Raw genomic sequence first — 27,137 nt, 5'->3', positions numbered from 1 at the left:
TTTGTGGCAACAAGAATTTATCAGGTTTCAGAATAGACTGGTATTGTATCAACCCTCTCTTGCTGGAGGCTTCTCCCCAAATCCAGTGTTTCCTGCCCACCTGGTTCTAGGCAGAGGAGGCCTGGCTCCCTGACTCCCAGCTCTGGGGTGCAGGGATTGCCTTACCAGGCGAGGCTTTGGAGACTTTGTGGTGTGGGGTGCTTTGCAGGATGCTGTGGCTCCCTCCCGTCCCTCTCGGAATCTCTGGCTGTGGCGACACCCTGTGGCCTGATTTGGAATTTTACCTTGGTAGTGGGAACCGGCCCCCCCCCGCCCCACACACTCCGCCTCTGTGGCTGCTGGCCCTTCTGCTTCTTATTCTTTGTTGCTGTCTCTCGTCTGTTGTGCATTTTCTCCTTTTTCCCTCTGTAGACTCGGCTTTGCAGCTGGAGAGGCTGGTTCGTTTGCCCTTGGGGAAGTACTTTATCAGGCCGGGCGAAATGTCTCAAGTTGCAGGAAATCCATGGTTTGGGGGATGGCCCTCGTCAGCCAGAGCCAGCCTTCTTCCTGTGTAAGTGGCCGCAGAAAGAGCGTGCTTTAATAGCGAGTCTCTTTGCACCCAGAGGTGATAGGCGGTGGCAGTGCATGGGGAGAGAGGGAGTGGGCTTGCCGTGGTTGGACAGGGTCTGCCAGCGTGGACTGAGAAGGCTATCGAGATGGGTCCTGGTTCCTGGGGCGGCGGGAGTGTGTTCCGATTGCCTCCTGGGGCAGAGGGGTGTCTGTAAGGTAAGGACAGAGGCTGGGTAGTGGTCAGATGCCTGCTCTCCCTGCACGAGGGGAGAGGGTGGGAAGCCAGCCAGATGGCCCTGGCTGTAAATCCTAGCTTTGCCTCTTATTAGCTCCTGTGATTTTAGGCAAATCACGCAGAACTCACCTGGTCCCTCCTGTTCCTATTTTCTGGTACGACGTAGCTACAGGATGGGGATGGGGACAGGATGGCTCCTACAACACACGTTCTTTTTAAAAGCTGCCATTTCGTGAGTGCTACTCTGTGCTGTGCACAGCTGTAAGTTCCTTGCGAGCATCATTTTATCAAACCCTTGCAACAATCCCTTGTAGGGATTCTGTTGTTGTCCCTATGTTACACATGAGGATTTGGGGGCACACAAGGGTTACATCACCTGCTGGATGACATGGTCACAAAGGGCGGGGACAGGATCAGACTCAGGGTGTCTGCCAGATCGTGACCCTGTGCAGCCTCACCAATCCCGGGGTTTGTGGTTCCTTCCAAGGCTGGGGTTCTGTTCTGGGGGACGGTGAATTGAGGTCCCTTATTTCTCCCCCTCCTTCTTGAACTTCTCTTCCATCTCTGCCCAGTGTCCACAGGGTCAGGAAAGAAGGAGGGACATGCCCATGGGCTGGAGCAAAGTTGGAGCTGATCTCTGGAGGTTATGGGGCTTCTCAGGGTCCACAGTGGCCGCCTCTTACCCAGAACAGGGATCCCCAGGCTGGGCTGCCCTGAGAGCTGGACGGCACACAGCAGCCTGGCGATGTCATGTCCTCAGACACGATTCTGAGCTGGACGCTGGGGATGGAGATCTGAGCAGACCCAGCTCTGCCCTCGAGGAGAGTTCCCCGACCACTCAGGAGGCAGATGTGGGTGTCTCTGCCATTTTCCACGCCAAAGGATGTGGGCACGGTGGGGCTTGTAGTCAGGTGACTGCACTGGCTCGTAGGGGACGTGAATAACCTGGAGGGGGAGATGGGCCTGGGCTGCAGGGGCAGCAGTCTATGTTTGGTGGAGAAGGGGCAGGCCAGTGGGCTGGGACGGGGTATCTGGGGAGCAGAGGTGAAGAGCAGTGGCGGGACATAGACTCCATCCCCGCTGGAGAGTGCTATGAGGGGCAGAACTGTCGACGGGGGGCTGAGATGGCCCCAGCGCCTCCCTCATCTTACGGGCTGCACTAGAACAGCTACGCCACGAGCCACGGCGCCCGGGCTTTGCACACCACCCTTGGGGGTCCTCTGGCCTCGCAGCCCTGTGGGCACCAAGGGAGGATCCATCCCCCACAATACGCTGTGCTGCTGAAGCGGGTACCTGCCCTGCCTCCCGGCCCAGCCTGGGCGTGTGAGCTCTCCCTCGCTCGAGCCCCAGTTCAGGGCTGTGGTTTCATGTGGAGCTTCTCTTTACCCCTCCCCTCCCAGTATCCAGCCTGCCATCTGTGCTACCCGGCTCCGCACACCCTCAGCTGCTGCCCCCTCCTCAGGCTGGGCCCAAGCCAGCTGAGGCCCCATCGTGTTCCATCTAGGAGGAGCTGCCTGTCTTTGCCACAGTCAGCACCACTCATTTTAATGCTGGCTTCATCTGTCTTGGAACCGGAGGCAGGTGGGGGTGATGATGAAAGACAGAAGGAAGGGCCATGCTTACTCAGTTTCCCCAGCCCAGTATCCCTGTGTGTGGTATTAAATATTCCAGAAATCTCTTAAGTAATTAAACACCTAATTGTACCCAGGGCTTCTGCAGGTAATCAGCTGGCATCTCTGACTAATTAAGCATCTCAACCTTTGCAGAGGTGCTCGTCCCAGGAGCCTCTCGGGATGCTGGGAGATGGTTGCCCCCTCTCCGCCCACCCTGAGCTCTTTCCACATCTGAGACTGAGCCGTTCCCATCAGGGTGGGAGAAGTGGAGAGCGCTGGGGGAGAAGCTGCTGGCCGTAGGAGGAGCTTGTGCAAAAATGCTTGTCCTTCGTGGGTTACTTGCGCTTGGTTATTTTTAATGTGCATGTATGTGTTATTTACTGAAACTCTTTTTTCATTCTCATTTCTCCCCCCTTTTCTTCCCTGATTTAGGTTTCTTGAGGTCCAGAAGCCCAGGCTCTGTAAGATGCTTCGTGTCCTGGCCTTCGCTTATCCCTACACCTGGGACTCCCTTCCCATCTTCTCCAGGGTAAGGGCCCGGCTCCAACCCCTCTCTGCCTGTTGGCAGCATCAGGGAATCAATTGTGTCCTGAGCTCTGGGGGTCAGAGCGCCGTCCTGGTCATAGTGGGACACACAAGAGTAGAGTCCCAGGTGCTCCTTTTTTTTTTTTAATAAGTTTATTTAATTTATTTATTTTTGGCTGCATTGGGTCTTCCTTGCTGCGCGTGGGCTTTCTCTAGCTGTGGTGAGCCGGGGCTACTCTTCATTGCAGTACGCGGGCTTCTCATTGCAGTGGCTTCCCTTGTTGCAGAGCATGGGCTCTAGGCTCACAGGCTTCAGTAGTTGTGGCACGCGGGCTTAGCAGTTGTAGCTAGCAGGCTCTAGAGCGCAGGCTCAGTAGTTGTGGCGCACGGGCTTAGTTGCTCTGCAGCACGTGGGATCTTCCCGGACCAGGGTTCGAACCCGTGTCCCCTGCATTGGCAGGCGGATTCTTAACCACTGCACCACTAGGGAAGCCCCCCCGCCCCAGATGCTCCTTTAATGGCACTTGCAGACTAGTTAAGAGACGGCATGAACACAGAGGCCCTGATGAACGTAGGAGATGCACCAGTGGCCAGTGCTGACTGGGGGCTCAGGAGCAATCGCAGAGGGCTGGGCAGGGGAGGCAGCCTGGGGTTCAGTAGAGTGACCAGGAGAGCGGGCTCTGGAGGCAAATCTGTAATATTTACTCACTGCAAGACATTGGACGAGTTATCTTCCACCTCTGTGTCTTGATTTCCCTCATCTGTAAAATGGCCTGGTAATAACACCTCCTTTTGTCAGGCTGTGGGGAGGATTATATGAGACAATGTGTAAAGTGCTAGCTGGTGGTGAGAGTCCAGTAAATGCAGTGTTATATATTATCATCAATTAACATAGTAGTAGTAGTGAAGGAAAATGTATGAATGAAGGTCTTAAAGGATAGATGGGAATTAGATGGAGAACACAAAGGAAGAGGGGGTAGAAGGAAAGGCAAGAAGGGGGAAAGTTCAAATCCCAGTCCCACTGCTCACTGGCTGTGTGACCCTAGGCAATGAACAGAAGCTCTCTGAGCCTTGGTTTCCTCATCTTTATTTTTTTTAAATTTTTTATAAATTTATTTTATTTATTTATTTTTGGCTGTGTTGGGTCTTCGTTGCTGCACGTGGGCTTTCTCTAGTTGCAGCGAGCCAGGGCTGCTCTTTGTTGCGGTGCGCAGGCTTCTTATCACAGTGGCTTCTCTTGCTGCAGAGCACGGGCTCTAGTCGCCCGGGCTTCAGTAGTTGTGGCACGCAGGCTCAGTAGTTGTGGCACACGGGCTGAGTTGCTCCGCGGCATGTGGGATCTTCCCGGACCAGGGCTCGAACCTGTGTCCCTTGCATCGGCAGGCGGATTCTTAACCACTGAGCCACCAGGGAAGCCCTCCTCATCTTTAAATGAGGCTGACATCCTGTCCTTCACAGGGGGTAGAGGAGAATAATCAAATAAACAGAACTGATGGGCTCAGCAATGCCAAGCCCAGGCCCAGTGGGTGGAGTTCCCCTCCCAGAGGCAGCGTAAGGGTCTGCTGCATGAGGCCAGGATGGCAGGGCCCAGGGATAAAGGAGAGGGGTCGAGCTGGCTTCATTAGCTGAGGCACTGAGCGTGTGCTCCTGCTGAGTTCATGTGGGCCTGGGGGGGACCCAGAGATGGGGATGCAGCCCATTTCCTTGAATCCTTCTTCGAGGACACAGACCACACACAGGAAACCAGAGCAAAGAACAAGCCGGTCCCACAAGGCCGCCAAAGCATACAGCACAGGTTCTTGCTATTATGAGCGCTGGGTGCTCCTGGCACTGCACCAGCCAGTGGGCAGCAGGGGAGGGGAGGGCTTACCCTAAATGGTGATGTGGCTGAGCACATAGGTTCTGGAATCAGCCTGACTTCACCGTTAGTTAGTGGTTTGCAAGTCACCCTCCAGCCCAGTTTCCTCATCTGTAAAATGGGGAGAAGAGTGTCTGCCTTGTGGTCATTGCTGAGGCTCTGATGAAGTGATGCACGTAAAAGGCCTGGCCTAGTGCCCTCCGTAGTAGTGGCTGCCACCGCTATTTATAACAACCGTACAAAAACCGTACTGAACTCCACACCAGGGTAATGTCCATAATTAATAGTTTGTGATGATTCAGAAGGCCTTCCAGGGATTTTTAGGCCTTAAAGCCTTAATTAGGAGCATCAATTCAGGGGATGTGCTGGTTAGAAGTGAGTTCAAGTGTGAATAGGCCATTTTTTATGATACTTACGTTTTAGCCCCAGGAAAAAAGTAGCGATATATCTAACTGGATTTTTCTTTTCCTTTAATTTTGTCTTCACTTCTGTTGTTTTCCTTTTCTTCCTTCCTTTCTTTCTTTCCTTTTTCTTTCTTTCTTTTTTTTTTTTTTGGAATTAAATAATCCAAAGGCTCTCATGAGCATGCGGGGGATTAAAGTACAGTTGCCTTGGGTCTCAGTTGATCACACTCAGAACAGGAAGCCTGCTCACACAGTCCCTGCGAGTTCCCTTTCCAAGCCACAGAACTGGAGAGGGAACGGCCTTGGCCCACAGAGTCCACACATATGCGTGGGGATGTCTGCAGGCTTCCTCTCAAGACCTGACATACGTTCCTTCCTTCCTTCCTTCCTCTCTCTCTTTTTAAAAATTTTTACTTTATAATGAGTATAGTTGATTAACAATGTTGTGTTAGTTTCAGGTATACAACAAAGTGATTCAGTGAGACATATACATGTATCTATTCTTTTTCAAGTTCTTTTCCCATTTAGGTTATTATAGAATATTGAGTTCCCTGTGCTATATAGTATGTCCTTGTTGGTTATCTATTTTAAGACCTGACGTTTCTTTAAATACCTGCAGCTATTCCTCTTCCCTGGGGAGAGTGCACAGAACGAAGCCATCTTGTACCACCAGAAGCACATGGCCGTGACCCTCCTGGCCTCTTTTCTCTACTCCGCGCATCTGCCGGAGCGCCTGGCTCCTGGACGCTTCGACTACATCGGTGAGTGCCTGGTGGCCCCGATGCCCCTTGCCCTCCTGTCCAGGGAGGGTTCCCAATCCCTGACACCAGTGCACATAGTTGCAAAGAGAGGCCGGGGCAGGGAGAGAAGCAATTCTTCAGGAAGTTCTCCAGGCACAGACCAAGGTTAGTGAAATTGTAAGGTGACAGAGGCCAGGATGTACATAGCCAGTGGATGACCAGGGAGGATGGCGGAGGATGGAGAGGAGGTGGATCTAGGATTCTAAAGCATTTCCAGCAGGTATGGGGACAGGAGAGTCCCATTATTACCTAGAATGTGAAATCCCATTATTAAATGAACATGTAAGGCAGCCGTAAAGAGGAAGAGGAAAGACAGTACAGCTGGCTCTGAGAATACCGGCTGGCAGGGAGCTGTGCTGAGGAGAGGAAAGTGTCTTTGTCTCATTCAGGTGGGTACGATGGGGCCAGGAATTGTGGTAGAGCAGTGGTTCTCAGGTATGGCCCCTGGACCAGCAGTCTCAGCATCACCTGGGAACATGCAGATTCTCGGTTCCCAGCCCCCAGACATCCCGTGTCTCAGAAGCTGTATGATTCTCCAGGTGAGCCTGGGCTCACTCAAGTTACAGAAGCCATGTGGTGGAGAGGAGGTGTCGGAACCACAGGGGTTTACACCTGCTGGCAGGGTTCCTTCCTCTCTGTCTAGGGAAGTAGGTGGCACTGCGGAACGTGTCTCCTCCACCCTGGCTCTGGGACTGGCTGGAGGAGGGACCTTTGGGCCACTTCTGGTGAGGCTGATGAGAGCTCCTTAGATAAGCTGCCAATACCATGGGGATTCAGATCCTCACTCCCAGGTGGCGGGCAGGAACCTCGGTTCTCCCCAAGCCCATTTTGTCCATGGGTTTCCATCTTCTGCCCAAGACACGTGGCCAGATTTTTCTTTGTTTGCTCTGATTAGAGTTTCATCTCGTTTACTTCTTCTCTCCTGCCAGAAGGGATTACAGTGAGCAAAATACTTAGAGGGCAGATTTCAAAAAAGGAGGGAGATGAGAGGGCCAGGGGATTGGAACCTGCTTAAGGAACCTGCCCAGCACGTCCGCCGCTCCAGCTCCAGCCAGATGAAATAGAGGTGGTAGTGTGCGAAGTCTGGGTGGGGGGCCTCGTTTTGCCAGCTCTGGCTTCTTAATAACATTTTATTGACTCGCCTCTATCCTGTCCTCTTGGGCCTAGAGCAGAAAGACACTCCTATGGGGGGAAATTGGCCAGACGGGCAGTTAGTAACAGATCTTTAACAAAGGGTTTGGAAAGTTCTCCGCCCCTAAATAACAGTCAGTCAGATGCTGGGCTCCCTCTCCAACGCCCACAGGAAGTTCCTCCCTATTCCTGCCAGGAGGGATTGTTGAAATCACTCTTCCTGCTGCAGGCACATTTCACATCTGTTCGGTGCTCGTGGCTCTTCTGTCTTTTGATCTCCTGCCCTAACAGAGACAGGTTTGTGCCTCAGTTGGTGAGCACAGCTGATCACCTCCTTCTGCTTGGCCCTGTGTCCTTAGAGTACACGGCTCTTGCTGGATAAGGAACCACTTCGTTGCATCACACACAGATTTGGAAATTGGATACAGCCCAGTAGTATGGCTTGAGTGAGGCAGGGGTGGCCCCTCCAGGCACACTTCCTCCCTGGGGCATGCAGGCTGGAGTGCTGGCAGCTCCCTGCCCTAAGGAATTCATTGACCACCTACTCAACTCTCCTACATCCTCATTCCTGACTCTGTTCTTGTTCAGTTGGGCAGATGGCCAGGCTGGTCCCTTCTGTGGACACATTTATTGAATACTTACTCTGGGTCAAGTCCTGGGGGTACAACACTGAATTCTTTTTTTTTTCTTTCTTTAACTGAAGGAGAATCTTTAACTCTTGTGTCGTATTAGCTAGGGCCGCCATAACAAAGAACCACAGACTGGGTGGCTGAAACAACAGCAATTTATTTTCCCATAATTCTGGAGGTTAGAAGTCTGAGATCAAGGGGATGGCAGGGTTGGTTTCTTCCAAGTCCTCTCTCCTTGGCTTGCCCATGGCCATCTCCATTTCTCTTCACATGGTCTCTCCTCTGTGTACGTGCATGTCTGCATCCTAATCTCCCCTTCTTAGAAGGACACCAATCAGAGTGGGTCCCACGCTAGTGACCTCATTTTAACTTATTTGTCTCTTAAAGACCTTATGTCCAAATATGGTCACATTCTAAGGTACTGGGGGTTGGGACTTTCAACATATGAATTTGGGAGGGGGAGATACAACTCAGCCCGTGAAACATGGTTTCTGCAGGCTGTCCCCCAAAGCAGTCCCCAGCCCTGGGCAATGGACTCCTTTTCTCACCAATCACCAAGTCAGCACATCCCTGCTCACTCCAACCACCCTGCACTGGACTCCCACCCTCTGGGGATGCATACATGGTGACTGGGGTCCTGTAAGTTATCAGAGAGGAAGAGCCCCTGGTTGTGTCTGGGATTAAGCAGCAGTGGGGAGAGGAGCACCTCATAAGAGGCCAACAGAAAATTTGGCTGGCTTCTCCTTTGGGATTGAAGTCAGAATCTGAGCTGATCAGTGACAGCTCTCAAGAGGTAACCTTTGGCAGAACTTTTTCATGTGAAAAACAGGACTGGTGGATAAGTTGTTTTAAAAATGGATTTGGTTTGCTCTGATGGCCCTTTTATTTTTCTCATATTACATTTTAAAAATAAATTTTTAAAGTATATATTATATATTACATAATACCCTAATTTCAAGTATATGATTCAATGATTTTTTAGTAAGTTTACCACACTGTACAACCATCACCATATAGGAGTTTTAGAACATTTTCATCACCCCAGTAAGATCCTCTGTGCCCATGTACCAACTCCCACCCCTGCCTGAAGCAACCACTACTCTATTTTCTGTCTCTGTGGATTTCCCTTTTCTGGACACTTGATATAAATGGAATCATACAATTTATGGTCTCTTGTATCTGGCTTCTTTCACACCACATAGTGTTTTTAGCATACATGCCATAGCATGTATCAATCCATTCCTGTTTTATTGCTGATCTTGGTGGTCTTTTGTGTGTTTGCTATAGGTCATAGTCACCAGCTGTTTCATGTGTGTGTGATCCTAGCCACACACATGCAGATGGAAGCCATCCTTCTGGACAAGACTCTAAGGAAGGAATGGCTCCTGGCCCACTCCAGGCCCCTGCTGTTCTCTCAGATAGCCGGAGCCATACTTCTGTGCCTCATCTTCAACCTCAGCAACATAATTTATTTCTCAGCTGCTCTGTATCGGATTCCTGAGCCAGAATTACATAAAAAAGAAACATAATGCAGACCATAAGCTTTTTGTGCCAAGTGTCAACATTAAGCTACAACTTCCTAACCACCATAAGCCAGTGTCAAGGTACCAGTGTATAGTGGCCTAAAATATTTATAATGGTTGGTGTCTTGGCATTTTTGAATGGATTCATGTCAATAAGGTATTGACATGGGGACATTTCTCTAGACGTGCATTGGTTCCGTATGTGTGGTTTTAAAAGGGGAACATGGGTTCAAGTAAGTCCTTATTCAGGCAAATCATTAATATTTCATTTAGTTTTTAATTTATGTAAAGTGAGTTCTCCAATCCTATTTAAACAATTGGATTAAGCATACCTCCCTTGTAGCTTTACTATGAAGTAGCTGGATTAAGCTTTACTACCCTCGTAGTGTTACTCTTGCAGAATGCAACGTGATTCATCTGATGAGTTTCATGTAACAAAGCCTCTCCCAAGAGCTCCCACAGTGGGAAGAGAATGAGCTGGAAAGGTCAGTAGGGGAACCTGAGAAAGAGTAAGTTGGGTCTGTGGGAGCCCTGGGGGCTGGGAAGGCAATTCCAGAATGAAGAAACCTGGCTTGGGGAGCGGTCTTCTTCCTTTCCCCACCTAGTGAAGGGAATGAATAGAAAGAGAGTCCTCTTTTCCTACAAGTACATTCTTTTTCACAATGCAAGGTTCCCATGTCACGATAGATTTGGATTTTCTTACAAGTCCACAGCCTGTGGCTAAGTGTTATGTGTTGTGTTTTGCTCTGTTTTCTTGTCACCAGTTTGATGCTGCCAAGTATTCCACAGCACAGGAAAAATGTGTTACCCAGTGGGCATTGGCTGTGCTTGTCTGTCACCTTTTAAGCCAATGACATCACGATATTTGGGGAGGTTATACATTTGATGTTGCTTCAGCATTTCATATATGCTGCTGAGTTCCGGGTTCACGTGCAGAGGATGCTAAAGACCTTGCCAAAGGGATGGAAACACGTGGTGAGCTTGTGACAAATGTAGATTCCCCAGGCAAATCAGGAGATGCTGCTTTACTGGTTTAAAATGTTGGTTTCCTGGAGACCATCTACACTGGAGAAAGTCCCCCAGGTGATTCTGAGTCAGGAGGGCCATGGGCCAAACTTGCAGAAACGCTGATGTCACAAACTCCAGAAGGTACTGAGCCTATCAGCTTTGTTGTGATTGGTCTAACTTTTAGCAACCCACCACCTAAGAATGTGTCCCCTGCTTTCTACTCTGTGGAGTATTACAAAACACTGAGTATTTTCTCATCTGTTGCATCACTAATTAAAGTTCACTGTTTCATGATGTTTTCGGAGAGTACAGAAATGCTGACACAAAACAGTTTTTAACAGAAGCCCATCACCCCCTGTTGTGCACTTGTCTGTTGACTTAAGGGGCCATCCATCACAATGCGGGATCCTCTTTTGCTGACTCAGGAGCACCCCCATATCTTAGTATACTGCCTCTATGGTTTACTGGCACAGACACTCGAATGGCCTTATAAATAGATCATCATCCAATCTTCTGAGGACAAGTAACAATTTACATTGGATGCGAGTGGTCAAGAAACATGATTTCATTCGTTTGATTATCTGTTTACTTCCTCTGGGGAAGGTAGGCTGATAAAATTATATGGGCTGGTAAATTTTGGGTACATTCTTTGCCAGCTGCATGACAAAATTTGTTTTTTTGGCAAGAGGCTGACATTGTTAGTGGAATCTTACTCCAGCAGGGTCTATGGGCTTCCATTTCATGTTATTGTAACTTCAGTCTTATGGTGGACAAAGGTACAAAGTTTAAATACTCCATTCTAGTAGTGCCAAAGGCATGAAGGCTTTTAAATTCTCTTGTTTATAGAGAGTAAAATAACGTTCTTCATTTAGCTCAGAAGTAGTTGAAAGATAACGGGTGACTAATTTGAAGGGCTTTTAGATTATTTAATTTAATCTTTGGTTACGTTGCTTTTTCAGCGTACCTAATGATGAAAATGAAATGTTAAATCAACAAAATAAGACCAGGTGTTTCATAACGCTTTTATAAGTTTGGTAAACTTAGTCCCATTGTATACTTTTGGACAGTGTTACAAATTAAAATTTTACAACAGTTTGCAGTACACTGATTTGGAAGCTTTTAATGTTGAGTGAGAATGGGTTCAAATATATTCATTATCATTAAGTATATTCATTATCATTAAGTATTATGAAGTCTAATGTGAGTATAGTTTTGCCTAAGCCATTCCGGAAATTACAAAGTTTGGCAGTGGGTCAGTTGAAACCTCACGGGGAAGATGTCTTTTAATGTAGCAGTTCTCACATTTTTTTCATGTCTCTTTAGAGATGTACATACACTTTAGAGATGTACCATATTCCCACTGCTGTCTCCAAAGGCTGTCCCACTGCTGTCTCCAAAGGGGAGCGACGGGGGAGAGAATTCCTAAAGAGATGTATTTCTTCCCCCTCCTCCTGCTTGAGAAACACTACTATAAAACTTGCCAGTCATTTCTGTTGTGATAAAACTCAAGATACGTTTGAATGAGGCCATCTAGTCAATTGCCCCAGAGTTTCATTTTCCTTTGCTCAGTTCTTAGAAAGGAACTCTCCCTCTTCTTTCTAAGGACATGAATTTGTCATTGTTGATTAGAATTAGAAGTGGGATGTTTAGAAGCCTTTTGAGTACAGAGTGATTTAAATATTTGGTCTGCTGCAATCTTTCTCAAAGTGTTTTTTGTGGAAGGAACTCAGCTCCCAGGAGATGTTCTGAGGAAGGCAGGGTGGGGAAGAATGATGCTGTTTTCGGATGCATTGGAGAAAACTTTCCTTTGGATCTGCTGTGTCCCAAATTTGTTGTGGGCATGGTACCCTTTTTATATGAAACAGCTATTAACACTGTATAACAACACTTTATAACATATTGTTGAATGCCAGCCTCTGATTTTCCAGTCGACAATCCATTATGGATGAAAAGGCAGAGACCTGTGTCCAAACTCAGAGATGTTCTTCCAACTTATACTAATGTCTGGTTTTCTTAAACTGTGTGGAAGAAAAAATAAAATAAAATGTATTTATTATAGGAAAGTCCTTCCGTTTCTCACTTGACTTGGTTATATTTCACCTACCCCACTGCAAACATGTTCATTCATCATGAGAAATAGATTCCTGTACGTGTGTTTTGTTAAGTCATTCAGTGAACATTTATTTAGTGCTTGGTATATATAGAACAAACACCGTCCTAGGAGTTGGGGATACAGAAGAGAACAAAACCCAAACCATCCTTCCCTCATGGAGCTGATGTTCTACGTCAGTCAGTAGGACAAGAGATATAGATAAATTCAGATAATGGTAAGTGCTTAGAAAATAAGCCTGGGACTTCCTTAGTGGCGCAGTGATTTAGAATCCGCCTGCCAATGCAGGGGACACGGGTTCGAGCCCTGGTCCGGGAAGATCCCACATGCCGTGGAGCAACTAAGCCCACGCGCCACAACTGCCGAGCCTGCGCTCTAGAGCCCACGAGCCACAACTGCTGAGCCCGTGAGCCACACCTACTGAAGCCCGCACACCTAGAGCCTGTGCTCCGCAACAAAAGAAGCCCATGCACCGCACCGCAACGAAGAGTAGCCCCCGCTGGCTGCAACTAGAGAAAACCGCGTGCAGCAACAAAGAACCAACACAGCCAAAAATAAATAAATAAATAAATTTATAAAAAAAGAAAAGAAAAGAAGCCTGGTGAGGGACTAGGGAGGGGAGGAGTGGGGCAGCTGAGATAGGATGGGCACTCTGATAAACTGGTATTTGAGGAGAGACTGGTTGGGTGAAAAGGAGCCAACTTTGCCAGCATGTGGGGGAGAGTATTTCAGGTCCAGGTAGCTGTAAGTGCAAAGGCCCTAAGGCCAGTAAGGGTTTGTCTTATTGGAAGGATAGAAATCAGGCCACTCATTCCTGAAATGTATAGCTCCAGAAGACATCGGCATGACTCAGAGAATTATGAAATTTCTCCTGAATGTTCCTCCCGGGAGATTGCCCAAGGGGTTTTCCTATGGCCCCTTGGTATTTGTATGAATTCTTCAACTCTGTAATAAACGTACTTCAGCAAATGGTTGTCACACACACTCTCTCCGTGTTAAGAAACGGGTTTCTAAAACTGGCTTACATGTTGTCTCCCCCAGAGCATGGAACCGCGAGCCTCAAAGAAAATTTAATCTAGCCTTTAAAAAATGTGTGTGATGATATAAAATGCACATGCGCAGGGCGCAGATGCACAGATGTACAGATGTAGAAGACTCACCGAGGGTGCTGGGGGTGGGCGTGGTCCTGGAGTTTTGAATTTTTATCAGAAGCCCCAGGTGATTTTTAATACCATAAGGGAGTTTAAGAAGCACTGATACAGTCCAACCATTCTCTCTGTCTCTTTTTTATTTTTTGGACATAATTTCATAGTTAGAGAAGTGTTGCTAAATAGTACAAAGAATTCCCAGGTACTTTTCACCCTTCCCCTTTTCGATATTTATATTACTCTCTAACAGTGAGAAACTTGGTTCCCATTATCCACAATGTACTTACTTATTTGCTCAATCCTGGAATGTACAGAATGTCCTTTCAGAACTACTAACCCATGTCTTCAAAAAGGCCAACTAATTAGAATTCAATATATGTTTCAAGTTTTTTTTTTTGTCTTGAGCCTGAGGGCATATACTTAGTCTAAATACCTTGGGTAAGTGATAGCTCCCCTTCTGTGTATGTTATTCATTTGAAGTTCTGTTCAGATCTTTTGTGGTTTTTTTTATCAGTTGTACACCCTCCCCCAAGCTTGTTGATTTTACTGATTTGTTGTTGTTGCTTGAGCATGTAAGGCATTAACATCCAATCATTCATTTTACAGATGGCCTGGGGAGAGAGTCACATGGCCTGGGGATGTGAGATTATGTTGCCAAAGCCACTGAAGCCTTGGGTGTGCTGAGTGTGTTGGATGCTCACAGGCATCCTGTCTCCAGCTTACCACCTTTCCTCAAACACTCTGGGCTTTGGTAATTTCTGGTGCTTGCTGGTTATTAGGTTCCCACAGCTGGATGTGTTTAGCTGGGAGATTGGATTAATTATGGTTTCAAATCTCTGTAGTATCAGCCCCTCTTCAGTGATTTGCATAAGATCCTCCCAGTACAGTTTCTTATAAAGTTAAACTTACGATTACCGCAAGACCAGCAATCCCACCCAAGAAAAATGAAAACATCTATGTCTACATAGATAACTTTACGCAAATAATTATACCAGTTTCATTCATAGTCGCCAAAAAGTGGAAACAGCTTCCCCTATCCCCAGCCCTTGGCAACCACTTTTCTGATTTCTTTCCTTAGATTTCTGTCTTTTCCAGAATGTCTCTTTTTTAACTCAGCATAATGCTTTTGAGAGTCTATCCATGTGTTGCATCTGTCAATTTTTTCCCTTTTCTTTCCTGATTAGTATTCCACTGTATGACAATCCACCCATTCACTAGGGAAGGTGATTGCGAAGGGTCAGCACAAGGAATTTTCAGTGTGATGGGAATATTATACATTTGATTATGGCAGTGGTTACAGGATGGTGTATGTTTGTCAAATATATACATGGGACAAATAAAAAGGGTGAATTTTATTGCATGTAAATTATACCGCAATAAACCTGATCTTTAAAAAAGCCTCCCAGTTGTACTCTCTACCCCTCTTCTACCCTCACCCTGGTCTGGATCTCTAATTCTAGGGGAAAATGCAAATCTTTTACCAGCTGTGGGGAGTGCTTGACCATTTTTGAACAGAGAAAATGATATAATGAATTGGCATTAAAAATTAAGTCAGTGAGCTTTAATAAGGATATAGATGAGTGAGAAAGAAGAAACTGGCCAAAAGAAAAGCTGGGGGTGGTGTATTGTAACTGAGCCCTCCATTGGGGTGTTCTGTGAAGGGATGGGCTCATTCATTCCTTCAAACATGTATGGAACATCTTCATTGCTGGGCACGGGGGGTGCAACAGCGCCATCTATTGAGGATGTGGGGATAAGCTGGTAGAGGAGACTAATAAGCAGCGACTGAAAATTGGGATGCGAGCTCCAAAGCAAATCAACAGGTGCAGTGACTGGAGGAGTGCAGCGCACTGTGGATAGAGAACAGGGGTCCAGCATCCAGAGGAGGGTCGTTGGCAGAAGATCTGCTGAGAACTGAGGGTAAGGAGGCATTGTCAGAGGAAGGGAGGGAGGAGAGCTTAACAGCAGAGGGAATGGTGTGTGAGCCCAGTGTGTTCAGGGCACTGAAGGTCATCATGGCTGGAGGGATGCAAGGGGAAATGATAGGTGATGAGCTTGGAGAGGAAGAGCCCCAGGGCCTGTTGAGGGTCTCCAGCAATGGGAACTACTGTAGTATTACAAGCAGGGGAATGATATGATCAGATCTGTGATTTAGTGGTGAGCTGGTTGCAAAATGGAACCAGGATTGGAAAATGGCAGCAGGGAAGCCTGTTAGGATACTGTTGCGGTCATCCAGACAAGAGATGTTAGTGGCCGAGGAGACAGAGAGGAGGGGTTTGAAAGTTATTTAGTTGGTAGAATTGTCAAGATTTGGTGACTGAACGTTGGAACAGAAGGAGAGGCAGAATGCAAAGATGGTACCTTGTGGTGGGTGGATAGATGGTGATGCCATCCACTGAGGGAGAATAGGTTCAGGGGAAGAGATCAGGATGTGTTAGGTGTGAGGTGCCTGTGGGGCACCCAGGTGGAGAATTCAGTAGGCTGTTGGACATATGACTCTGGAGCTCAGAAGAGCAAATGTGAGGTCATAGGAATGGTTGGGAGTGCCTGCAGAGAGGGCACAGCTAGTGACCACCAGGTGAAAACCCTAAGCCACAGTATTTAAGGGAGAAAAAAGAACTCACAAATGAGGCTGAGAAAGAGGGGTTAGAAAGCTAGGAGGTAAAACAAAGGCACAGGAAGAGAGGAATGGGAAATTTTTTTAGTGTGTTAAGAGGTCAAGTAAGATAAGGGTGGGGAAGGATCAAATAGATTTAGCATCAATGAGGTGGTGTTCTTGGTGAGAAGAGTTCCAGTGGAAAGACTGAGGCCAAAGCCAGGCTGCAGTGTAATTAAGAGGTAAGTGGCCAGCAGCCCAGCCCAATTCCTAAATAATACAGACCTCTCATTTGACAACAAATAAAGTTCTAATGGTTCAAAGACTTAAACATAAAAAACAAAGCAATGAAAGCACTAGGAAAAATAAAAGATTAAAAAAATTTATCTTAGAGTGGGGAAGACTTTTTTCTAGTATGGCACAAAACAGAAGCCCCAAAAGAAAAGGCTGATAAATTTGGCTACCTTAAGTTTTTTCTTAAGCTGTCACAAAACAACATAAACTAATTAAAATAAAAACCAAGTTATGAACTATACAAATCTTTGAACTCAGATTTTGGATGAGGACCAATTTTCTTAATATGTGAAGAGCTTTTACAAATCAATAAGAAAAACCCAATAGAAGAAGGCAAAGGCTATGAACATAGTTCTCAAAGAAGGAAACACAAATGGCTATTGAACATAGGCACAGACACCCAACCTCATTCATCATAAGAGAAGAGAAATTTAAATTGGTGACTTTTTTTCATCTATTAGATCAACAGTCACAGAAAAGTTTGGTAACACTTTGCTATCTGAGAACTGTGGAGAAACAGGTGGTCGTGGTCTCATACATGGCTGGTGGGATTGTGCCTTTGGACAACCCTTGTGGAGGACAATTTGGCAATACCTGTGAAATATTACATACACATATACTCTTTAACACAGCCATTGTGTAAAATGATGAATTTCCAAGTTTATTCACTGTATGTTTGTAACAGCAGAGATTGGAACCATCTTTATGTGGAACATTATGGGCCGAGGATATTAATTATGTGTATCCTTACTGGTGTCTGGTCCTATAGGAAGTTGAGGAGATGGGACTACAGTTCCATGAGAGCACAGATGTAGATGCGTATTTGATAGTCATTGGTTTAGGCGCAAAGGTCGAAGTGAGATAGAATCAGTTCATCTTAGAAAAGACTGGTTCTGGAAGGAGCTGGAGGTTTTAGAGAGGGAGATCCCAGGAAGGTTGAGGAAGAGACAGAAAGGAAGCCAAGGTGTTGTGATGCTCTGGAAGCCAGAGAGGGAGTCTGAGACTCTGCGCAGGGTACAGCCCGAGGATAGGACACTCCTGGGCCGGAACGACACTGCTGACTTATGAATCAACCCTGGATTTGCCCTTCCATTGGACTTCTTGTGCTGTGGGAGAAGAAACTCTCAGTGTCCTCCTCAGAAAATTCAAGGGGTTGTATTTTCTAATATTTGAGCTCCGCTTCCCCCTCCAGCCCTGAAGCCCAGACACGCAGACAGCCCTTGACCTTTCTGCGTCGGTCGCCTAGGAGACGAGCGCCTCTCCGGGAGACGCACGCGCTTCCTGAGGCCACGCCCCTTTCCCGCAGGCGGGCACTGATTGGCCCGTTTGAAATGCGCCGGGCGCGAGCTCACCTGGTCCCGGAGCTGCTTCTCTAGGCTTTTCTGAGCGCCACGCCTGAGCTGCCGAGCCCCGGTGCCCGCGGCCGGTCCTTACGGCCCGCCGTCCTCGCCAGCCCGCCCGACCGAGTCCGGCGTCCCGCTCGCACGTCTGGGCAGCGCGGAGCCTGCTGCCATGAAGCCAGCGTGAGTACCGGGCCGCGGAGCCGGGGCCGGCGTCTCCTGCCGCCGCAGCAGGCCCCGGGACACGCCGTCGGTACCGAGCCCCGCGTCTCCCGGGCCGCGGCCCCCAAAGTGGGAGGGAGCCCCCATCACTACCGCCCAGGGGGAGCCCGGGCGCGGAGACCCCGTCCGCGTCGACCCCGTCCGGCTCCCCGCCGCCCGGAGTCGGGCGCCCGGCTCGCCGCCCTCGCTTCGCTCGGCCAGGAAATGTCGGCCCCAAGTTGGGAGGAGGGGGAAGTTTGGGCGGCAACCCCAGTTCGGGTTAGCCAGGTCGCCCTCCACCTGGCTCCGGGACCGCCGCCTCAACCCTTTCTTAAGTTTCCCTTTCCATCCCCTGCCGCCCGCACCCACGGGTTGCATTTTGCGGAGTTAGTGCGGGCCGGGGGTCGTCTCATGGGTGCGCCGAGTGTTGTGTCCTGGGGTTGGCGTTGGGTAGGTGGTCTCAGCCCCCGGAGAGCCCCGGCGTCCGAGCGCACTGCGTGATTTTCTTAGCCTAGCGCAGTAGCCTGAGGGCCGCGACCACCCCCGGGTGAAGGCCAGTTATTTTGCTCTGTTCTTGGGTCTCAGGCAGCCCCGCCGCCGACACAAAAGCCCACGCCCACATTCCTCACGGAGTCGGTGACGTTTGCAGCTCAGCCTAATTCCTTGACTGCTGCTGGGTAAAGAAATACTTGTGCAAAGAAGAGGGCTGCCTTTATAATTAGCACCATCACGTAGCTAGTCGTTTGCAAAGGCAACTTGTTTTCTTAAGAGGCTAAAGTCGAAATCGTTGGGGAAAAATGTTGAGTTTAAGTAAACCTACCGTAATATTTTGCACTTAAAACACGACTTTGCTTGTTTCATCTGGGAAGGGGTTGAAGAAGTATTTTAATAACCTAAAATCCAAGCCAGTAATTTCACTTAGTGTTAAATGTTTTTCTAGTCTATAGATAAATGTGGGAAAGGGGAGAGTGGCATGCTAGAGAAATGGTGAATAAAGCAAAATATCTTTTTCTACTGTCCCTACTTAAGAGAGCACGAAATTGCAGTTTGGGGACCACATTTTGTTTGAGGACAAAGGATGATAGTTTTGAGAATTCAGTAATCCCTTGTTGCTTGAAAGTAAAGACAAATCTTGATGAAAGAATGGATTCCTCCCTCTGCATTTTTATAATTTATTGAAGTTGATCACTTGTCAGTCTGCCTTGGCAGTGGGCTGTTGGCACGGCGTGTGTGCTTATGTACCTACGTAAATGACTTTCGAGATAAGTGTGGTCAACTATCTGTAGATTTTTCAAATTTGTAGTGTCTGTAAAATTGTTGCTCAAGAGAATAAGCTATTTTACATACAGAACTATAAATAGATATTAAAAAACAGAATTCAACTAGGTAAATTTTAAAGACCTTACCGGCTTTTTTCAATGATTCATGAATCAGGCAGCATCCTATCTGGCACACACAAAGGTGCTCCTAAGAGCTGTACAAAATGGAAGTTTTTTTTATAGGCAGAGGGGGATGGAACAAGGGAATTATACTAGCAATGAGTGGATTGTCTGTGGCAAGGTGAACATCATTTAGTGGATGGCAGGGGTCTATCAGGCAGATTACCTCACTAGCGCTGACCAGGTGATTCCATATTGACTGGTTTAAGATTCTACTCCTGGGAGAGGTTGGAACTGTAAGTTAGGTATGAAGAGTCAGTTTGGTGATGTGGGGCTTAGCACAAGTGACCCCATTTTGGGCCTGTTATCTCTATTTTTTAGTAGCAAAAATGTCTCCTAAGCCAAATTTTAATTACTTTTGAGTTATCCATGCCGCAAACACTCTTCTACTAAGGAAATTTATTCTTATTCATGTTATTTGGGATATAGTGTTGTGGAACTGCTAAAGAATAATTTTATAAACCCTAGGAAGGTCATCTCTGTATGAATTACAGGTGAAGCTTTTATATATTAGTGTTGAACTGAAATGTTTTTGTATCTATGACCAGGAGAACTAAGACACCCAGGAAACCACCAGTGAAAAAAGGATCCCAAACGAGTCTTAAAGACCCCGTTGGGGTAAGGTCTCCCTGTGAATTTGTGTGTGTCTTCTTTCTTCAGTCCTTTTGTGTCTTATGCTTATGGTTGAAAGGGATGGAGACGTGGAAGTGGAGTCAAAGAACATTTAGCTGAAAGGATGATACTAAATTATTTAGGCTGGTTCCAGCTTTGAAACTTTGTTTCTATGTAGGATACATTAGCCCAGTAAAATGAAGTGTTTGGTTTTCAGTTGCATACTTCCTATAACTAATTATATTTGAAAAGTTAGATAATGAAAAAATATTCTTCAACTATCTTGGAGAATTCTTCATGCAGGCTTGGGAACTTGCTTTTAAAAGCAAATGGCAAATAAAAGAAAGGTGGTTTGCTCTGGGCTTTTTAAATCTTCCCTTCATCGGCACTGGAATGTATCTCTTGATTTGAGTTGTGGGAACCAGATGCTTTGCATATAGCGCTGAAAAGTTTTTCCCCAACCCTATCACTGATTAAGAAGACCATATTTCGGGCTTCCCTGGTGGCACAGTGGTTAAGAATCCGCCTGCCAATGCAGGGGACATGGGTTCGAGCCCCGGTCTGGGAAGATCCCACATGATGCGGAGCAACTAAGCCCGTGCGGCACAACTACTGAAGCCTGCACACCTAGAGCCCGTGCTCGGCAACAAGAGAAGCCACTGCAGTGAGAAGCCCGTGCACCACAACGAAGAGTAGCTCCCGCTTGCTGCAACTAGAGAAAGCCTGCGCGCAGCCAATAATTAAATAAATAAAATTAAATAAAAAAAAAAGAAGGCCATATTTCAGATCGCGCACCTTAGTGTATGAAGTGTTAAGCTAGCAAGTTTTAATTGACATCCAATTCCAGACAATCCTAACAGCTTTTCAAATAATTCTCATTGTTTTGATATCATGTGCATTTAAAATTCATATCTAAAATATCTGTTTGCATTTGACAATTAGCAAATTGGGTAGCAGGGTAGCAGATCTTGGCTTTCACAGCTCTAAGTATATATACTTAAGTTTAGAGACCAAATGTTTGAATGAATGAATGAATTAATGAATGAATGAAAAGTCAGGTAAAAAGTCAACCTTTGTTCTTTAAGCACCTTCGTGTATTTTCAGGTGTACTGCAGGGTACGCCCACTGAGCCTCCCAGAGCAAGAGTGTTGCATAGAGGTGATCAGTAATACAACAGTTCAACTTCATCCTCCTGAGGGTTACAGGCTCAACCGAAATGGAGACTATAAGGAGGTAATTCCTATTGGAAGCAGCTGTTTTTAATTGATAGGTTCTTTCCTAAATGACTTTTCCATGTTTTCCATTTAACAACATTCATGTGTTTCCACTTTATTGAAAGACTTATTTACTTCACTCTAACCACCATATCAAAAGTGTCTTTAATTTCTGGGCTGTACAGACACACCTTTGGTATACTGGAGTTAGAAGATTGCTTTTAGATGATTAATTTCTTGTATTGGATAATTATAGCTTTTTAGAGCATATATTAATGTGGAATGATATCTGATTGTGCTAGGCAGTTACATGTATATATATAGTTTCATGTGTGGGATTGAAATAACATTTAATAGGCATTGTATACTTGATGGTTTTTGTTTTTGTTTTTTTTTGCGGTACGCGGGCCTCTCACTGTTGTGCCCTCTCCCGTTGCGGAGCACAGGCTCCGGACGCGCAGGCTCAGCGGCCATGGCTCCCGGGCCCAGCCACTCCGTGGCATGTGGGATCTTCCCGGACCGGGGCACGAACCCGCGTCCCCTGCCTTGGCAGGCGGACTCTCAACCACTGCGCCACCAGGGAAGCCCCGGCGTTGTATACTTGTATTGCTCTCTTATGAAGTGTTTTTATTTTTAGTAAAATGTTAAACAGAGTTCAGTTCAGTTCCACAAACATGTGCTAAGCTGGAGCATAGAAGGAGACTTTAAAAACTGAGTAAGACACGGTCCTTGCCTTTATGGAGCTTACAACTTAGCTGGGAGCATAGATGCTAAGCAAGTGACCCTCATTGTTAAGACAGAGGTGTGTTTAAAGAAATGGACTCTGGGAATGCAGAAAAAGGTATTAATTCAGGGTGTCATCTCTTCTTTCAAGCTGCCTTCACTCTTTCGTGTACGCTACTCGGGGGAGATTGCTAGTCAAAAGCCCACCAGTGGCCTCTTTGCTGCTAGATGTGATGGACACCTCTTTGTCTTCATTATGATCTATTTCTCAGCAGCACTGTCCTGTCTTCCGCTCCAATTCTCCATGTTCTGTCTTTCACTGGCCACTGTCTGCAGGCTTCGCCTCCTTTTCCAACCTCTAAATACCAGGTTGGGCTATACCCAGGGCTCTCTTCCCTATCTATACTTTTCCATGGCTTTACATGTTGATGATATGGTAATAATTTTGGAATTTTTATCTCCAGACTAAATCTTTTCTCTAACTCTCAACTTGAACGTCCACTGCTTGGATGTCACACAGGCATGTCCAAAAGAACTCTTGAGTTTTTTCCCCTCTAGATCACTTCCTCCCTTGTTTTTTCTTGTCAATAAATAGCACCTCCACCATCTATTTGCTCAAACCAGACACCCTGTCCCTACCTTTCTCTTGTCCCCCCTCATATCCCATTCATTAGTAGATCCTTTCAGTTCTGCTCCAGTGTGTATCTGGAAACTGTCCTTTCAGTTCTATCTCCACTGCCACTACCCTCGTCTGAGGCCTGTTATTAATTAACGGAGACAAGTGCTTCTCAAACTGGTGAAGAAGCAGCTTTTTTATTTTCAGTGCATGGTGACTGATACTTTTGTGCAGCTTTGCCACAAGAACCTGTTAGACAACTGTTAGGCAAAGTTAGACAGCAGAGGACTGGTTTATAATCTGTTCAGAGATAAGCCCCACTGATCACATGCTGGGACGTTGCAGCTGTGTGAAATGGCTACAGAGGTTCTAAGCATTTACCCTCCACCTCTGTAATTACCTCCCCCTGGACTGGAGACAGACAGCTCTCAGAGGGGCATTGGCCTGCCTGCTGACCACACTTTGAGTAACATTAACAAGACTATGCTGAAGCCAGCTGGACCACCTGCTTCCACTCTGAATCTTCTCTAATCCATTGCCACAGAGCAGCCAGTCATCTTTTAAAGCAGAAATCAGACCTCACATTTTCCTTTTTCTTTTTTTAACTGAAGTACCATTAATTTACAGTGCTGTATTAGCTTCTGGTATACAGCAGAGTGACTCAGTTATACATATATGTACATATTCTTCTTCATATTCTTTTCCATTATGGTTTACTACAAGATACTGAATACACTTGCCTGTGTTATACAGTAGGAGGTTGTTTATCTATTTTATGTATAGCAGTTTGTATCTGCTAATCCCAACCCTAATTTATGCCCCCCCTTCCGGTCACCATTTTCCTGTTTAAAACCTTCTAAGGAATAAAGTTTTTAAATGGGCACAATCCTGCGTAATCTTCCTGCTCTCTCTCTCTCCACCTCACCTCTTAGTACTCATACAACCCTAAATTGCTTCGATAAGCCAGAATCTTGCCTCAGGGCTTTTCCCTTAGCTCTTAGCGGGATGGCTTCTCATCCTTAGGTTTTAGCTTAAATCACTTCCTCCGAGAGTGTGTCCAGATTACCCCCATAAGCAGTAGCACCCCTCCCACTTCTCTCGCGGTCTGTACTCTCTATACTTCCTTGACAGCACTTACCCCAACCTATAGATTTATTTACTTGTTTATTGTCTCTCCCCTGATGTAATATACACGTCTAGGGGATATGTACCTTATCTGTCCTGTTTGCCAAACACTCAGTAGATACGGATTAAGCATGAAGGAATGGCCTGGGAAGGCTTCATGGAGGAGTAGGCCTTTGAGAATGTAAAATAGTTGAGAACTGACCTATTGAATTTTACTTCTTTATTAGAGTTAATTTCATGTATGTGTAAATAGTACTAAAAGTTTGGTGGGGATTAAAAGTTCTCAGTGCTTTTTGACAGAAGGCAACACTGGATAATGGAAGAAGTGTTGGAATGGAAATAGCTTTGACACTAATTAGCTTCATGAGCTTGGGCAAGTTCCTTCTTGCCTCAGTTTTCTTCACCTGGAAGAGGGTGGGGATTGTTCATGAGGACTTGGAGGTCATTGACCTGTCAGCACTAACCTGTATGTATCTTTTCAGTTCTAAGATTCTTTGTTCTTTCTGTGAACTCTAAAGCTGTTTTGTAGGATTGGAATAAAAACTTCTACACAGGTGAGAGTTGGCTTAGCTGAAGCAGGTGTGTGATCTTTAACAAGTTATAAAATGAGCCATAATAACTGATAGTACCTACCTCAGAGGTTGTAAAAATGCTTCACTAATATGCTAAGGCAGCGCTTGGGACACGGTTAGTGTTAAGTGCAAGTTGCTGTTGTTGTGATGATGTATTTGAGTCCTAATCTATACGTGTCTCCTTCTGGGGGACAAAACTGCTAATTTTAAAAACATAAGGGTCATGATATTGATATGTGAGCAGGTTGAATTTAAGATAAAATGTTATAAAACAGGGAAAAGGGGCCATGTGACAAAGGCTATAATCCATAATAAATTCTAGTGAATACTCATGCACCAAATAATAGCATTGACATTCATGGAGCAAAAATTGCAAGAAATTCAGGAAGCCTACAGGAACAATTGCAATGTCTACAAACTAATAAAGCTAGAAAATAACAAAAATAGAAAGAATAGAACTCCAGTCCCTGGATAATTAGGGCATTTTAATTTACCCTGAAATATATACCCTAGTCCCCAGTCTTATTTTCCAAGTAGGAGTTTGGTAATATTTCTGATAATATAGATATGCTTTATAATAATAGTCATATTTTGAAAGATTTGATAATTGAAGTATTATTTCTTTTTTAAAGGTCACAGTTTATTTAAAATTTATTTCATAGAAGAACTCAGATGAGGGACTTCTGGTGATCCAGTGGTTGAGACTCCATGCTTCCACTCCAGTGCACCTGGGTTATATCCCTGGTCAGGGAACTAGTATCCTGCATGCCTTGTGGCACAGCCAAGAATAAACAAACAAACAAACAAAACTCAGATGAGATTATATTGACAGTTATTTGCTAGTTTAAAAAAAGCAGTACAGGGCTTCCCTGGTGGCGCAGTGGTTGGGAGTCCGCCTGCCGATGCAGGGGACACGGGTTCGTGCCCCGGTCCGGGAGGATCCCACATGCTTGCGTAGCGGCTGGGCCCGTGAGCCATGGCCGCTGAGCCTGCGCGTCCGGAGCCTGTGCTCCGCAACGGGAGAGGCCACAGCAGTGAGAGGCCCACGTACCACCAAAAAAAAGAAAAAAAAGGCAGTACATCAAAACTCTTGGTTTTATACTGCTATGCCATTTTAAATGACACCTTTGTAAAGAAAAATAGATAGTAGTAAAATAGTATATGAAGTAATGCTTGAGGATTTTCACAAGTCTATGACTGAATCGTTGTAATACCTTTTGAACTCCTTTGTCACTTAATTAAAACAAAATCAGCCTTAGTCTATGAGGCATTAGTAGACAAGACTTTTCTGCAGTCTCTTCAGTAGTTATAACTGTAAATATTTACCAGTTTGTAATTGGTAAAATTTAAGTATGTCATGAATTTTTTAAAGATTCCAAGTTTAAAGACTATTGGTATTTTTTTTTTTCATGTCCAGATCTAATTGTTCATAAGGAAACATCTGAATATGTTTAAACAGATATATTTCTAGCCTAGCTATAGTGGAATTCCGTTTATGTGCTTTTTATTTTTTTTCTTCTCCACAGACTCAGTATTCATTTAAACAAGTATTTGGCACTCATACCACCCAAAAGGAGCTCTTTGATGTTGTGGCTAATCCCTTGGTAGATGACCTCATTCACGGCAAAAATGGTATGATTCTTGGAGTTTTGTTGAATTTTTCTTTTTCTCCCTCTGATAAAACTTTTTTGATGCTTAGATACTTGGTTTATGTTCAGCCTTGAACCCATTTAATTTGCCAGAGTAGTGTTAAACCTGCTTTTTTGAGCAGTTATTTTAATTTTTTAAATTTGCTTATTTTTTCAAATTTAATGTTTATTTTGCATTGGAGTATAGTTGATTTACAGTGTTGTGTTAGTTTCAGGTGTACAGCTAAGTGACTCAGTTATACATATATCCATTCTTTTTCAGATTCTTTTCCCATATAGGTTATTACAGAATATTGAGTAGATTTCCCTGTGCCATACAGTAGGTCCTTGTTGATTATCTATTTTAAATATAGTAGTGTGTATATGTCAATCCCAAACTCCCAATTTATCCCTCCCCTTTGGTAACCATAAGTTTGTTTTAGTATGTGAGTCTGTTTTGTAAATAGGTTCACTTGTATCATTTTTTAAGTTTTTATATTCTGCATATAAGCAATATCATATGATATTTGTCTTTTTCTGTCTGACTTATTTCACTTAGTATGATAATCTCCAGGTCCATCCATGTTACTGCAAATGACATTATTTCATTCTTTTTAATGGCTGAGTAATATTCCATTTAATATATGTACCACATCTTCTTTATCCATTCACCTGTCGATGGGCATTTAGGTTGCTTCCATGTCTTGGCTATTATAAACAGCGCTGCAGTGAACATTGGGGTGCATGTATCCTTTTGAACCATGGTATTCTCTGGATATATGTCCAGGCCTGGGATTGCTGTATCCTATGGTAGCTCTATTTTTAGTTTTTTAAGGAACCTCTGTACTGTTCTCCATAGTGGCTATACCAATTTACATTCCCACCAACAGGGTAGGAGGGTTCCCTTTTCTCCACACCCTCTCCAGCATTTGTTATTTGTAGACTTTTTGATCATGGCCATTCTGACTTGTGTGAAGCGATATCTCATTGTAGTTCTGATTTGCATTTCTCTAATACTAAGCAATGTTGACCATCTTTTCATGTGCCTCTTGGCCATCTGTATGTCTTCTTTGGAGAAATGTCTGTTTAGGTCTTCTGCCAATTTTTTGATTGGGTTTTTTTGTGTGTGTGTGTGATGCTGCATGAGCTGTTTGTATATTTTGGAAATTAATCCCTTGTCGGTCGCATCATTTGCAAATATTTTCTGCCATTCTGTGGGTTGTCTTTTCATTTTGATTATGGTT

The 27,137-nt window shown here is 45.5% G+C and overlaps 2 protein-coding genes across 6 annotated transcripts in view; both read left to right on the top strand.

Moving 5' to 3' along the window:
- The window catches only part of PAQR5 (progestin and adipoQ receptor family member 5), an 88,310-nt gene extending 75,755 nt beyond the window's left edge, over positions 1 to 12,555 (top strand). For 2 of the 3 annotated variants that reach the window (XM_089907063.1, XM_089907062.1), the window contains exons 5-7: positions 2,830 to 2,926; positions 5,804 to 5,945; positions 9,032 to 12,555. In XM_089907063.1, the coding sequence (XP_089763189.1) occupies positions 2,830 to 2,926; positions 5,804 to 5,945; positions 9,032 to 9,273 (481 nt within the window). In that variant the 3' untranslated portion in view covers positions 9,274 to 12,555. The remainder of the gene's footprint in view (positions 1 to 2,829; positions 2,927 to 5,803; positions 5,946 to 9,031) is intronic. The other variant, XM_089907061.1, reaches the window with a different exon arrangement.
- A 5,233-nt stretch (positions 12,556 to 17,788) lies between these two features.
- The window catches only part of KIF23 (kinesin family member 23), a 35,436-nt gene continuing 26,087 nt past the window's right edge, over positions 17,789 to 27,137 (top strand). The window contains exons 1-4 of one of the 3 annotated variants that reach the window (XM_089907060.1): positions 17,789 to 17,946; positions 19,952 to 20,021; positions 21,120 to 21,248; positions 25,792 to 25,897. In XM_089907060.1, coding sequence (XP_089763186.1) covers positions 17,936 to 17,946; positions 19,952 to 20,021; positions 21,120 to 21,248; positions 25,792 to 25,897 — 316 coding nt within the window. In that variant the 5' untranslated portion in view covers positions 17,789 to 17,935. The remainder of the gene's footprint in view (positions 17,947 to 19,951; positions 20,022 to 21,119; positions 21,249 to 25,791; positions 25,898 to 27,137) is intronic. The other 2 variants (XM_089907058.1, XM_089907059.1) reach the window with 2 other exon arrangements.

Source organism: Delphinapterus leucas, chromosome 2 (genome assembly GCF_059928025.1).
Source record: "Delphinapterus leucas isolate spDelLeu-1000000601 "Yukka" chromosome 2, BTC_Dleu_Yukka2, whole genome shotgun sequence".
NCBI lineage: Eukaryota > Metazoa > Chordata > Mammalia > Artiodactyla > Monodontidae > Delphinapterus > Delphinapterus leucas.
The sequence above is the reverse complement of the archived record's forward strand: the minus strand, read 5'-3'. Positions and strand labels throughout refer to the sequence as shown.